At 26.0% G+C, this 16,309-nt stretch overlaps 1 protein-coding gene across 2 annotated transcripts; it reads left to right on the top strand.

The window, feature by feature from the left end:
• The first annotated feature begins 9,930 nt into the window (after window positions 1–9,930).
• LOC112730569 (ubiquitin-conjugating enzyme E2-23 kDa) lies at window positions 9,931–13,825 on the top strand. 2 transcript variants are annotated; one of them, XM_072212219.1, is made up of 6 exons: window positions 9,931–10,024; window positions 11,010–11,089; window positions 11,614–11,728; window positions 11,826–11,878; window positions 11,984–12,112; window positions 13,472–13,825. In XM_072212219.1, exons 2-6 carry the CDS (start codon window positions 11,011–11,013, stop codon window positions 13,603–13,605), a joined length of 510 nt encoding a protein of 169 aa, XP_072068320.1. In that variant the 5' UTR covers window positions 9,931–10,024; window position 11,010; the 3' UTR covers window positions 13,606–13,825. The 2 variants fall into 2 exon arrangements, with proteins under 2 accessions (XP_072068320.1, XP_025636428.1); XM_025780643.2 differs by lacking the exon at window positions 9,931–10,024 and adding an exon at window positions 10,628–10,860.
• Window positions 13,826–16,309: the final 2,484 nt, after the last annotated feature.

The raw sequence follows: 16,309 nt of genomic DNA, 5'->3' as shown, positions 1-16,309 counted from the left end.
AACAGATATATGCAAAAATTATTTGCAATAAAAAAATTAAATAAGGACTTATGAAATATTCAAAGATAAAATCCTATCTCATAATTTTTTTATATTATTTTATATATTTTAAATTATTATTTTTTATAATTAATATATTATATAACTATTCAAGAGAATTATTTGACTAAATAATATAGTTATTCAATGATCAGTCAAGATAATTTGACCAATATATATATATTGGACACAATTCTTTATAGATATTGCGATCGGTGGTGATAATGGCAACAACGAAAAAGATTCATGGTGGTAACTATGTGAATTTTGTGAGTTCATCATCATCAGAGTCAAGTGATGAAGAAGATAAGGGAGTTCCCAAGCAAGAATATCATCATGATCTAGATGTAGATACAACGGTATGTGTATTGAATCAATTTATTCTCGACGAGTCAATTCTTGCCGATTATGGTGGAAAAGGAGAAAGAGATGATAGTAGTGACGATGAAATACAAGTGTTAGAGGAGTTTGATGTTGAAAATAAGAGATATGGTGGTAGTGACGGCGACGATAACAACAGAAAAGGTGATAATATTTCAATAGAATTATTGAGTTGGGTTAAAAATGTTGCGGTAAATTCTTGTGGTGAATCTAAAGTTGGTTTAACTTGTAATAATAAAAACCCTAAGAGAAAGAAGGTTTTGTTGTATACAGAGGCTGCCTCCAACAAAAAAAGATTTAGGTCAAGCACGGAACAACAATTTTGGAAGGTAATTTCAATTATTGTTTATTTTATGAAAGTGTTTTTTTTATAATTAAAGATATATATATATATATATATCTGTGTGAATTAATTTTTGTTTGAAATATACATATATGATTGGAAGAAAAAGTTTGGATTCGTAAGATCTTTTTGATAGATTATATTCCTTAATATGTTAGTTTAGTTAATCTAGTAAGTTATTATGAAAAATAATTAATTTTTAAATTGATAGATTATATTCCATGTATTTTTTGGATAATGAATATTTTTAACTATATATAATATCCAGAGAAATATCATCATAGCATTATTTAATTTTGTACGGATGCTGATTTACATGATTTTTGTTTCAATGTTTTGGGTTTAAGTGAGTGATTATAACGGAAATGGATTCTCTCAATTTTTTTTAATAATTGAGAGAGTAAAGCGTGATTTTTTACCATTAATTTTATAAATAGGATAGAAAGAGAGAGTAATGAAGAGTTAAAAATTATACTTTATACTCTTAATTTTTTTAACAATTGAGAGGATCCATTTCCGATTGTAACTATTAAAAAAAATGTTCAAACTTATTATATACTTCAATTAAATCAAATTTTGTAAACATATATACTTATAAGCTATAACATTATATATACTGATTAAACCAAAATATTGGTATCATCATTTTGTAGAGTCAGAAGATGTGTCCATCATTGTATGAAGAAGAGCCTAAGGATGGAATGTATAACCTTAGAAAGAAACCCAGAAAAAATAATAATGGGAGATTTTCAACTAAAAAATCCACATTTTCTATTCGTACTTCTTTAAATTCATCATTGGATCCTGAAGAACAAGAAGAAAAAAAACATATGGTCAAAAAAGTGCCTAACAATTCCAAACAAAAATCGTTTTTTGATCGACACGTGAGAGTAAAGCATGTGCCTATAGGTCCAAGACACCAAATTATGGTGCCCGAATGGAACGGTGACGGCGGCGGCGACGCGGCTTCCTCGGATAGCGACTCAAAGTGGTTAGGGACAATAATATGGCCATTAAAAGATGGAATGAATCCAAGAGTTATGATTGAAAGGGATCCCATTGGAAAAGGAAGACAAGATTCATGTGACTGCTCGGCACGAGGTTTAGTAGATTGTGTTGGATTTCATGTTGCTGAGAAAAGGACTAAACTCAAGCTTGAATTAGGTAAGCATTTTGATTATTTGTTTCAAGCAAAAATTTATATGCAATTATCTTTATTTAAAGTTAATAGTTGAAAATAGTTAGATAATTTAACATATTTAGTTAAATTATCGTCTAATAATTATTAATTTTACATAAAAATAATTGTATAAACGTGATTTTACTAAAAGCATAGTTGAGAAAAGTATTTTTTTTTTCTTAAAATTTGCTAAAAATATTCTTAAATTTTATTTTGTTTTCGTTTTATCTCAAAAAAAATTTATTTGTATCAAATATATCGTTGACAGCTAATTTTTTTAAAAAGTTAAGATCAATTTAGCAGTAATTTTATAAAAATAACCATCAATACAAATAAATTAGAGATAATTATCATACATTATTGCTGGATTAATTTTAAATTTTTTGAAAATTTAATTGTAAATGATATATTTAATGCAAATAAGTATTATAATTAACACTATTAGCAATTACTCATTTTTAATTTGCATGTATATATAATACAGGTAGAGCTTTTTATGAGTTGGATTTGGACAAACCAAGAGCAGATACGAGGAATTTATTAAGTGATGAAGAAGAGGAACAATAAGAAGAGAATATATATATATATATATATATATATATATATATATATATATATATATATATATATATATAATAGGGTATAAAATAATGTGTGTTAAAAATATATTTACAATCATTTATTCTTAACTTTTTTAACAAAATTTATGAAATGCTTCAAGTGATAAGAAAAAGTGATTGTAAATAACTTTACGACACACATTAAATGTACTTTAAAAAATTAAATGCAAAAAGAATAATGTCCTGAATAATATAATAGACTGCTTGCACTTCTCAAAATGAAGGCTTTTTTATTAAGTTTGTAAGCCTTTCAGTATGATGATTGGACTTTTGCCTACTTAATTAGCTTCTTGTTTAGAATAATATAAACCATATATATCATTTCTTTTTAGTAATAAGCTTGGTTTATTCGGATGTGTGCCCTAGTATATGTATATCTTATTATATATTTCTCAAAAATAATTGAAGTGTAGATTCAACTATGATCATGCAAATTTGAATATTTGATCCTGGATAAAAATAATTTTGAATTCGAAACTACTATTTAAAAAAAAGAAATATATGTTATTTTAATTGATTATGTGTTAACTATGATGCACAGACTGATATTGACACAGACGAAAACGAGTACAACATAACACAGATACGCAGACACACCAATTCTAAAATTTTATAAGACATGGAACATGGCATATATATATATATATATATATATATATAAAATATAAATTATTTTTTAGATATATTACCATAATTTTTCAATTATTTTAAATATTTTTTAATTATATAAAATATTTAAAATATTTTTTGTTTTTAATAAATAATAATATATTATTTTTAAACTCATATTAAGAATACACGTGATAATATTTAGATGTGTCTAGACAAAAAAAATTAATTTTTATTAAAATATAATTAGATAAAATAGACACATGTAACGATTATTATATCTAAAATGTATCTAACACATAGATACGACAATTTATTGTAGTATTCGTGTTTTATAGTGGGTTTATAAGTAATAACAGGGCATTACCATTATTATATTGTGGTACATAAATTGGTATTAGCAATCCTTTTTTTTTATAGTCCTTCAATTAGTAGCATCCTTCTGTCTACCTTTTTGGTATATCTTTGAAATGGGCCACCAACTTGGGCTGGCTTTTGGACTGAACCTGGCCCAAATCTGTGCCTAACTAGCATTTGATTGCAAAAACTAAAAATCTGCGAGAAGTCCAAACTAAAAACAAAAGTGTACACAAAATAAATACACTAAACTAATCAAGAAAAAATTAATTATATAAATACTATGCTATATAATAATTAAAGTGCGTGATAATGAATTAATTATTAAGTTGTATGATATTTACATATTCTGTATATACAAATACCAAATACTCTCACATTAGAAGATGAGCATTACTCAATTGCATTTTTCTTTCTCTTTAATTTTTTATGGACAGTCTTTTTAAGCATATTATTTTTATCTTCAGGAACTTTACAAGAATAAATGGACAAAAACATGAAAACCTGAAAATGTGTATCTGCAAAATATGTTAACATAACATTATAGCTTTTTTAATTCTTCTTCTTATTATTTATTATCTCAAATTGTTGAGTACCAAAGTCATGATCTTATTATATGAAACATCAAATTTTTAATGTTATCTATTAGATTTTGATTGATGGAGATGAAAAGGTAGGTTGATTGAGTTCTTTATCTAAATGAGAGCCACCCATTTTTCAATATATGTGAAAAGAAGCCCTATGAACACTCAACATTATGATGCTTCTTATGAATTTTAAGATTTAGCCCCACAATTCAACATGGTCCAAAAGTGTATCAAGTTGCACCAAATTTATATCAATGAATGTCTTTTAGTTTTGCATTTGCAGCTATTTTTCATAGAGAAAGGTCTAAAAGCACATTGAGTGAAGCATTGTTCAAAAATCATCATAGTTTCATAGATATTATAAAGTTTAATTAGATTTTTTTTTAAAGGAATAGATTATTAATGTATTAATATCTAACAACAACCATCTCCCCAACCCACTATTCACTAATATAGAAACATTAATTTTAACCAATTATGATGGAGAATTTAATGCATTTGGAAAATAAATGTGCATTTTAGGGGTGCACAGACCCAGCCCGATCCGAAGGCCCGGCCCGATCCCGAACACTTTAGGAGCTAATTTGGTGTGATTTTATTGGGTTTAGGGCCGGGTAAGGGTCTCAAAAATAGATCCGGTCATTATTTCGGATCGGGTCCGGGCCATAGCTCGGGTCATCCGAAGTCGGCCCGGTGGCCCGGTCATCATACACAATTAATATTTTATGTTATTAGTGATGGATCATGACTATTCTTATGTGGAATTTAAGTATTGTAAACCTTAATATTTTGTGTTATTAGTCATTATAAGACTATAAGTTAATGTTTTATGTTTAGAATGCATAAGACTTTAAACTAATTCATAATATTGTGTTATTTGTATTGATTTACATATTTGGTATTATTAGACAATATTAGTATTGATTGTGGTTTTGCTTTAGTATTGATTGTAGTTTTGCTTTAGTATTGATTGTGGTTATGCTTTAATTTTAAAGAAGGGTTGATTCTTGTTATATTTTTCTAAGTGAATTTTACCATGTTAAATAATGGTTGGAGTTTTAAAAATTTGGATATTTTTACATGCTATCTTACAATAATGTATCAACGTAATGTAATGTTAACGGTCCAATTTTCACCCGGTATAATTGTGGCCCGAAAATGTATTGGTTTCATCGGGTCTAGGGTCGGGTTCGAGTCTAATAAATAGACCCGGTGTATATTTCGGGTCGGGTCTGAGTCCATCAAACCCGTCTTCACAACGGACTGCACATTTTTGATGCACCACCACCTGATTCTCTTCGCTTCCTTTTTTCTGATTTTCATGGTTGCCTTCGGCTAAGAGGCACCATTTGAGTGTTTTCTCCTTTAGGGTCCTTGACCCTCCTTTTACACTAAAAAAACAAAAAAAATTCGATTTCACCCGATCCATGTGCACCCCTAGTGCATTTGTTTAAAAAAAAAGTGCCAGCTAGTGTCAAATATCAAAATATAGCAGGTGCACGTGTTTGAAAATACTATTTTTTTCATTTCAAAAATATTTAATAATAAAAAAATAATTAAAAATAATTAATATTTATCTTATTTAATATTTAATATTTATTAATTATTATTAAATTAATAAATATTAAATGAAATAAATTTAAAATTTTTTTATCTTTTTAATATTATATTTTCATTTATAATAAATTTAACATAAAAATATCAAAAAAATTATAAATATATTAGTATATCGATATTTCAATAATTTTTAATTAATTTTAATTATATTGATAATTAAATTGACAGTTAAAAATTACTGAAATATTAATATACTGAGACATGAAAAATTTTCCAAGAGTATAAATCTGAACTTGTTTGGTAGATCATATTGAATCAATTTGCTATATTGAATTTTAAAAAACATAAGCATAAACTTTATTAAACTAATTATTTATAATTCAAGTTTGACAAAACGATTGCCAGATAATCATTACTTTGTTAAATTATATATAGTACAACACTTGTTTTTTTTTTTTTTTTTTTTCGATCATAGAATTATAGTACAAACTTAATTGTTCAGAAAAAGAACATGTCAGACTTATCCAGAAACCAGAATCCAACACTACAAATAAAATAAGGCTGAGTCACCAGTGGGAAATCAAACTTTAATTTGACACAAACTCTTGATAACTTTTGTATGAACATAAACTAAAGTAAAAGGAAGAATAAAATAAAGAGAAATATTATTTGAATTATATATGTGTATAATGTATGTAACATTCTTCTAAAATAAAACAAAAAGATCTTAAAATTTCTTTCTTTTTCTTTTTTTTATTTGTTTTTTTAATATCCTTCTCCATAATTAACATCAAAACTTCAACAGAGCTGGATTAGAATAGTATATTTGATTTGAAACTAATGATGATTGATTAATTCAAATAGCTGAATAAAGTTTTAGATGCACCAAGACATATGAACTAAAAGAAAAAAATGAAAACATTTTGTATTTTCATATTCATGAAAAGTTATTTTAAACTGATTTGCTTAATGAATAATTATTTGTAAAAAAAAAATATAATATTTTAAAAGGGACACTTAATTAAAAACAGATAGATTATGATCAAATTGATAATTCAATTCACATACATATTATTATTAGAATTATGTATATAATAGTTATTTTTTGTTAATCATATAAGCTAGTTTATTTTATACTAAAATTCAGTTATTATATATTTATATAAAAATATATGTGATATTTAATTTATTTTTAATATATATTTTATATAAATAAATAATTTAGTAATTAATTTTTTATATACAATTAAAACGGCGAGTAATTATTATTAATTATTTAAATGAACTTGATTTCGTTCGTATATATTTTTTAAGACACCCACTTTAATTTGATTAAAAATTGAAATAATGAATCAATCAATCATCGATATTGCTAATTCAATAATATGGGCCAGATTCCACTTATTAAGAATCTAATAGTTTTTAATTGCTGTAGATATCATTATTGAATTGAAACTTAGCTTAAAATGGAATTGCATTATTGAGGAGAATCCAAAATTAAATTTTCATATTTATATGCTTCCCTTATATGTCTAATGTCCTATAACACCATAATCATATTAGAACTAATTTCAATGTCAAAGTTGAAATCTTTCTTGTTTTCTTCCACTTTTCTTAATCTCTCTTACAAGTGGATCCATTTGTTTAGTTGAATCCACCTTACCATCATCACCACTATTTTAATTTATTTTGGTTTTTCTTTAATAAAACCTATAAACTCCTAAATTAACGTTTACTAGCTACTAATCACGTTTTCAATAAATAAAATAAAATAAAATAAAATAAAAAGACACTTTATTAATTTTTGTTTTAAAGTATTGAGACGAAAATTAAAAGATTAAAATTCAATATTATATTTATTGATCTAGAAATTGGTACTAAAATTTTAGTCTTTATTCTTAAAATTTTAGTATTTCTATACTTACAAAAAAATGGAGATACAAGAAACTAAATTTTTTTAAAATGAAGATCGAAACTTTAATAATATTTTATACTTAAAATATTTTTATTTTAATTAATTAATTTTAATTTTATCTTTTATACAAATTAAATCAAAATTTTATTCTTATTTCAATCTTTACCTTCTGTTTTACACTAAACACAATATTAAAATTTATTTTAATTTTTTATTTTTTAATCTTTATTTTTTAATTTCAATTTTTTCCGTCTCTATCTCTTTCTTTTCTAAACACTACTTAAGATATAGCTGATGCTATCAACTTTAATCTTGTATTATTTTAGAAGAATGTTAATTGATTCCCTTAAACAAAAATTTTGAATGTATAATAATAAACAATTTCTATTGATTATTATTAATTACAATTGTATATTTTTACCCTATTCACAAATCACAATGTGAAAAAGAAAAAGTGTGATATTTGTGATCCAAAATTTGTGTCCAGCTAGAAATCCATAACCCAAGAAATGAAGTGAATCACACTTTCACTTTCACACGCAAATGCTTCCATTATCATTATCATTATTTTATATCAAAACAAAAGAAAATGCTCACCGCCCAAAAATTTGTCTGTCAAAAGCAAAATGATCTTCAGTGAAGTTAGGACTCTGTCCTTTAAATTTGTCTTCTAAATTATTACTAACTCATTTGTCGTTATATTAATTAATCTGTGGAATGTTTTTATGCTTGGATTTATTTTTTCAAAAACCATAAAAACATTAAACTAGCTTGTTTCCATGACAATGCAACTTTTATAAATTTTACCCTTTTATGTTATAGTCAAAATATTGAAAAATAATATTTAGAAAAAGATATTAATTTAAAGCTTTTGAAATATTTTTAATTTGTTATTCTATTAGATATTAGTAAAGGTAAATTCAAAAATATTTTATCCAAAATGATGAATTAAACGAATTTAATAGCTAAAGTAGTTGGTTGTTTTTTACTGTGAAATGTGAATCACATAAGAAGGGGTATCATGGTAATTTCATATGAAGAATCTTACACGTGCAAGGCATCTAAAGTGGTAATAAATTACTTGTACAGACTACATTAAATGAATCTAGGTTAATTTAATGATTAATTTATTGCTCAAATAAGTATTCGAATTTAAAACTTTAAACATCAATTTGAGTATTTAGTAATTTATTGACTAATAATAAATTATTAAATAAAATTTTAATTTATAATAAATTAATTTTTTATGTATCGAATTAAAAGATATTGAAAAAAAAATTTCTATTGAGTATTATTTTTGTATAAAGTATTATATCTCTAATTCAATTCAATGAACTTAGATATAAAGATAAAGCATGTACTTGGTATCCGTTTTTTACCCAAAATAAAAAAGTTAAGGTATTTAGATTAGATTGTGTCTTGATACATTAGTTTTATTAGTTTAAGAATTACGATGTATATACTCGAACAGTTTAAGTCCAGATTCATAATTTCAGAAATAACTAATTAATTTAAATAATATTTTTTTATATTTTAAGAACAGAAAAAAATTTTTTGCTCAGGCAAGCAGTCCAGACGTATCCCAATAACAAGCAGAAATTTTAATGAAGATCTAAATTTTGAAGATTCAAATGATAGAGTATATGTTTTACTATAAAGTCCAATCAAAATTAATGTAGGATTATCTAATAACATTGAAAATTCATACTCAAATCTATATGATTTGTATCTGTAAGATGCTCAAGATTTTAACAAAAAAAATATTGGAGATTCATTCACCTATTTACAGGATTTATACATGAATCATAAAACGGTCAATTTAGCCTCTAATGATATATTATTTTTTGAGACGGTAATAAGATTTTTTTAGAAGATTATTTTAAACCGCTCATTTATTAAGATAATGTCTCTATTATGTATAATTATTGAGTGCAATAAAATGAAGTGATCTGATTTCTGTTACTTGTTTAGGTAAAGTTAGAAAGAGATAAGACTTATTATTATCCTCCAGCTGTTATTATATAATATGTTTATTTAAATTTTGTAAGATATTATTGTTATCTGGAGACCTCTATAAAAGAAAGAACTCACTCCAGTTGTAATCAGATCTCAACGAACATTATAATATATCCACTTTTTCTACTTTACAAAAAATGTCCTAAATCTCTTTTCTTTTTCTAAAAGTTTAGTTAGTGTTATTTCTTTCTTTCTCATCCAATGTCATTAAGTATATTCTAAGATTACCTCTTGTCTTAAAAGAATCCTACTCATCAAAATATGATATGGATAGGATCTACGAAAATTTTTTATAATAAAAAAAAGAACTCGATCTTATAATATCAAGTTTTGCTTAGACTCATTAAATCTCACCGGATAAAAAGATTGATAGGAGAATAGTAGGGATAAGCAAAGGTGCTACAATATCCATCTCTTGAGGTACTGGAAATCCACCTTGTGGCTCTTTTTTTTCTTTTGTAATTTTAATTTTCTTTTACAATATAGGTTACTTTTAATTTTTTTTATGGAACATTTTTTATTTAATTATAAAAATTATATTCCCAATTTATAGAAAGGTATTGAAGTTTTTTTATTTTTTTCTCTTTCTATTAATTTAAAAATATTTAATAATATTACATCGATATGTTTTATTTGTTTTAAGTTTCTTAATAATTATATACATTTTAAATAAAATGGCAGATTAACAAAAAAGAAAAAGAATAATTATATACATAAAAAGAATTAGAATAATAATAAAATTTAATTACTCTATTAGTTTATATAGTTTCACAAAATTTTTAATTAAATTTTTATATTGTATTAATTTTTTTTAATTAGGTCCTTTTTGATAGTAATTGACTTAATTGTATAGGGACCCAACTAAAAAAAATAGTGCAAAAACTCAAATAAAAAAAATGTAAAGATTCAATTAAAAAAAAAATTTGGTGTAAGAATCCAATTAAAAAAAATATAAAAATCTAATTAAAAATTTTGTAAAACTATACCACGGAACAATTAAACCTAATAATAATATTATTATCTATCCATAAGATCACTAGCTAATTTTATTGATTTCTGCAATTGAGCTTGAACCAATTTTGCTTCTTCTACTTGCACAAGCAAGTCTCTCCCCACAAAACTTCATCTTCTCCCAATTCCATTTCTCTCTCTCTCTCTCTCTCTCTAAAGAGAAGTAAAGAACAAAGTGAAAGAGAAAAGAAGGGAAAAAAGATGTCCTCCCCAAGCAAGCGGCGAGAGATGGACCTTATGAAACTGTTAATTCCCAACTTTTTATTTTTTATTATTTGTCATTCAAGTTTTAATCTTTTACCTGTTGGGTATCCTGGTTTGACTTCAAATTCTGTTTTTGATTTTGATTTTGATTTTTTTTCTAATTTTTTCTCTTTAATTTTTTTCCCTGTAGGATGATGAGTGACTACAAGGTGGAGATGATCAATGATGGAATGCAAGAGTTTTATGTCCATTTCAATGGACCTAATGAGAGTAAACTCTTCTTCTTTTTTTTTTTTAATCACTGTTTATTTTATTGTTGATGGTGGATGTTTGACTTTGGTAGCTCTGGATTTGGATTTGGGGTTGCAGCAATATGATGCTTATGTTGTGACTGATGTTTTGTTTGGTTTACTGATTGATTGCTTGTGTTGCTGAATATTAATTTGAGGCAGCAAAATGAGTTTTGGTTCTTATTTTGCAACTCAATTACCTGTTAAGTGTTCCTTGTTGATTTTCCCTTATGCTTGTTTTGACATTTTCATTAGGAATATGACATTTACTTCTAGACATAAAAATATTTGTATGATTTTTTTTTCTTGGATTTTTGCTTTATATAATATAACCAATTATTTACCAATTACCATGATTGATAGATTTCTCCATTTTCTTATTGTTTTGTTCTGGTTTCAAGATGTTAAACTGAGTTGGAATGTTTGATTTTGAGAAAGGTGATTGTTCTTTGTTTTTTTGTTTTAATTCAACCTGCTTTTGATCTCCTTGATGGCTGTTGGTAGGTCCTTATCATGGAGGTGTTTGGAAAGTAAGAGTTGAGCTGCCAGATGCTTATCCTTATAAATCTCCTTCCATAGGCTTCGTTAATAAGATCTATCATCCGAATGTCGATGAGATGTAAGAATATCAATCATACTAATGCTTTGAATTTGAAACTTTCTGTCTTGAGGGGTTTACTAAGTGAATGATCATCTTGAAATAACAATTGTTTCAGGTCGGGATCGGTTTGTCTGGATGTTATCAATCAAACCTGGAGCCCCATGTTTGGTAATGATATTTTTCGACAAGCCTCTGAGAAAACTTGTGGTTTTATTCAATTTCAGTTTGCTCTTTTTGGTTCATTGTCTTATGTCAAAATCTGCACTTTTCCAGATCTTGTCAATGTGTTTGAGGTTTTTCTTCCACAACTTCTTTTATATCCGAATCCGTCAGACCCCTTGAATGGAGAAGCTGCTGCTTTAATGATGCGTGATCGAGCTTCTTATGATCAAAGGGTTAAAGGTATTGATCTTTTGCTGAATGTTCATCTCTTGTTTGTACTAGACCATTAGATCATATGAACTTACCCCTTTCGAGCATTACACGCCTATTATGTTTTCTTAGCTGTTTTTCTTTCTTTCTTTTTAACCGTGGCTACAAGTGAACTCTAAAGTCTAAACCAGAAGGGATATAATTCAACTACTTCCTTTGTTTCAAAGTATTTGTCACTTTGGAAATTTGATACATTATCAATTCAATGCATCTGGATACAATTTATGTCAAAATACATAGTTATGAATGCACCTAATTTTTAAAGTGACATTTTTGTAATTAATACTCAATCCATTCATTTCTTTAAAACCAAATGGACCTTTGGGTGTTAAATTTTCTTGTGAAAAAGAAGATACAATCTTATCTCCATCTTTGTTATGTATATTACCACTTGTGCAAGTAGATAAAAAGATGATATCTGCTTACTATCACAATTGAAGTAAACCCTTGATTGAGATTGTTGATGAACATAATTTACATTTCATGATTTAATTACATGACCTTGTTTTCTTCTATAGAGCCGAAATCCGGCATGATTAATATCTTGGTCCAGCTGAATATTAAGTTGGCAAACATGTCAAACTCATATGTCTAAATGTCAAATCTAACCATTCCATTAGAAGTTTTATATCCTCATTATCAGTGTTTCTGTGTCCCACTTAAACTTTTTCCCCACATAATCTGACAAGATTTGCTTCTTCTTCTTGTTAGTGGCCTCTTTTGTACTGTGTCAACCGAAGCAGTCACATATCTCTCATTGTATTTGTATATCATTCATGTATAGCATGTATAGAAATTAGTACCTGTCTTTTGTTGATTCAATACTCACTTTGGATAATGCTATGATGCACTAGGTTGAACTTGATGTATCACACACTAAGGTGATTCAGTGGTGTAGATTTGAATCATGATTAATATCACACTCATGATCTAAATCTAACCATTGAAGTACCTAAGTACATGATGCACTATTGCACCAAGTTCTAAAGTTGATGCTTCCAAGACAATAAGATAGTGGTTGGTTTATGAGGACAATGCTATAATGCATCATGCACAAAGATAATCCAATGGTATTGATCTAAATCATGATGGTCCATTCGTTCTTATAATTCATATTTGTACCATTGGATTACATTGTTGCATGATGGGGCAAGTTCAACCCGATGCATCCGAGATGTTTCCCCAAACTCATAACAGTTAACTTCGACGGTTCGAGAACTAGCTTATAAGAGTCCATTTCTCTTTAACTTCTGCCTTGTATTTCAGAACCAAAACATATCTGAATTTAACACTTGTTGGTATATATGCATTTGACTTGAAATTGTTTAGAATACTGTGAGAAGTATGCTAAGGCTGAAGACATAGGAGATGCAACAGAAGACAAGTCTAGTGATGATGAGGAACTAACTGAAGATGAATATGATTCAAGTGATGAACAAGTGGCTGGTAAGGCAGATCCATAGTGCCACTGTTCACTCACAAATCACAATGTAATGTTAATTATTACCTGTAAAATGTAAATTATGTTCTAGTTATTATATAATTAACATCCTCATTACATGGAAATGAACTTTGATTGTTGTTATTGGTAGGGGGGAAATTCTCCTCCCTTGTTCTTAGCTAGTCAATGTAAATAATGATGCAACATTTGATTTCCTAATGTAATGTAGTTCTCTTGTTCTATTTTTGCAGTAATTTGGTAATCAATAATGCTTCGGAGACAAAAAAAAAAAAGTTTTATTTGGCATTCATTAATTGTTGCGAAATTAATAAATGTTAAATAAGGTAAATTTTAGCTGTTTTTGGTTACCAAACATTTTGGATCGTCAATTTGGTAATCATTAAAAAAAATCCAAAGTGTTATACTCATTTATTGATTTATTCATTCACACTTAGATAATTAAATATTGAAATATTGTCTCTAGCATTATTTAATCTTTGAATTATCAATTATGTCACATTTATTGTAATAGTAATCCAAATAAAGATTTTAACTTGTATCCTAGGGCATAGAGTTAAAAACATCATAAAAAGAATTTTTTATAAAAATTGTTGAAAAATTAAATGTTTTATATTTTTATTAATGCATTGAATACATCAAAAGTTATGATGTACGGATATGGAACACGACATGACATGGAAGTCACGGGGACATGCATACATATAAAATATAAATTATTTTTTAGATAAATTGTAATGATATTTTGATATTTTATTAATATTAAAATATAAATTAATTTTTGTAATTATTTTTAATATCTTATTTTAATTATATCAAGTATTTAAAATATTTTGTTTTAATAAATAATAATATATACTATATTTAAATTTATTTCAAGAATATATGTTAAGAATAAGACTGGACACGCTGATATGTAACGGTATTTAGGTGTGTCCAAGCGTGTCTGGAGAATAATTTTTTACTTTTTATTAAGATACAGTTGGACACAGCTGACATGTGTGTCAGTGAGTGAAGTATCCGAAATGTGTCCGACATGTAGACACGATAACTTAGTGAAGTATCCGTGCTTCATAAATCAAAAGCATTTAAAATGTCATAATTAGCTAAATTTTTTAATAAAAGAACTTTTTTCATTATCCGTCCTTTAAACTCCTAAACAAGAAAATTTTTAAAGATATTAAATCTTTCCTTTATTTTTGGTAATGATTAAATCTTTCTTTTACTCTCTTCTTTTTCTCTCTAAACTTTAAAGCCTTTTTTTTTTTTTGCTTTGATCTTGCCAAATTTATCCTTATTCCATACTTTATAATAAGCCCCTTTATTTTTTTTTTATTTTTTCTTCCACCATTAGTTAAACATCTTAAATTAAGAATGAAAGAACCACACATCAAGTGCTTTGAACCATTTTGGTCCCTAATCTCTCGATTCTTCCTCAAAATAAGGTCCAATTTAAGTAAACTTTTTAAATAAGTTTTTAAAGAAAAGGCTTAAAATATAAGCGCAACATGATTTGATCAACACTCTTAACTTAATACCAAGTAGCTTTTGAAACCACACCGGGAAACCTATCTAATTTACTAGCAATCTTTCCATTTTTCTAAGTATATTTGCGACCGCCAAGAGGAACATCTATCACATCCATGTCTTCCAACCATTATTTAAATTAGAGTGAGTTCTGCGCGACGTGTGGAGAGAAAAATTAATTATATTATATAATGTATTTTAATAAATGTTATATTATTTAGAGATTGATTACATAATACATAAATTAATGTTAATTCGAATTATTTTATATTAAAAATATTTTACGAAATATTTATTTGATAATTTGTATATAATTTCATATAATTATTCAACTAAAATGTAATACAAATTAAAATATAATTTATTATTTTAAGTATTTAAATTTATTTATTTTTAAAAAAAGCATAGTATCTTCATTTGTTGCTTCCATTTTTATATTTGTTTTAAGTGCCATATTTTATCTTCTCATATGGTATTCTTTGGTTTACAAATAATTAAAGAAACAAAGTTAGAAAAAATAAATGAGAATAAAATTATAATATATTTGAATATATCTGAGATGAGCCAAATTTAAACTTATTTGAGTTAAAAAAATAAATAAAAATAAAAATACAAAAAATATAATATAAAATTATAAATTAATTTTATAATCATAAAATATTTGAATATATTTAGTAAAAAAATGTGTCAAATTTAAACTTATTTAAATAAATTTTGTCAATTAGTATGAGAGATTAAAAAATAAAGAAGAGTAAAAATTTTATGTAACATATATAAGTAGACTAAATAATATAATAGTAAGAATCTTAATATATATAAGTTGTAAAATTTTAATATTTATAACTGAAAATTTTTATAATTATTATTATGGCACTTTTAACTTGTGTTTATTTTGACTTCTTTCTCATTCTTCTTGTAGTGATTAGTTGTAAAATTGCTTTAAATTGTTCAAATAAAAAGACCTATTTATGAGTCTCAAATTGATTGATCATAATGTGGGCTTTGACAAATGAAAAAGCCATGCTATGTGGGCCTTGACATTTGATAAGGAAAAAGCTTTTCTTTAAAGGAAATTAATTCACCTTGTAAATGATCATCCCAAAAAGCCAAATAGAAGTTCTAGAATCCTTTGGATTGTGTGAAAACTGAAAAGATAATAGTTGAAAATAATTCTAGCCATT

Source organism: Arachis hypogaea, chromosome 2, assembly GCF_003086295.3.
Source record: "Arachis hypogaea cultivar Tifrunner chromosome 2, arahy.Tifrunner.gnm2.J5K5, whole genome shotgun sequence".
Classification (NCBI taxonomy): Eukaryota; Viridiplantae; Streptophyta; class Magnoliopsida; order Fabales; family Fabaceae; genus Arachis; species Arachis hypogaea.
This window is presented reverse-complemented; position numbering and strand designations above follow the sequence as displayed.

Coding starts and splice junctions, on each gene's coding strand:
- LOC112730569 (XM_025780643.2), top strand. CDS start 10,817: ATGTCCTCCCCAAGCAAGCGGCGAGAGATGGACCTTATGAAACT. Junction 11,090..11,613: donor TTTCAATGGACCTAATGAGA/GTAAACTCTTCT, acceptor GGCTGTTGGTAG/GTCCTTATCATGGAGGTGTT. Junction 11,879..11,983: donor AACCTGGAGCCCCATGTTTG/GTAATGATATTT, acceptor GCACTTTTCCAG/ATCTTGTCAATGTGTTTGAG.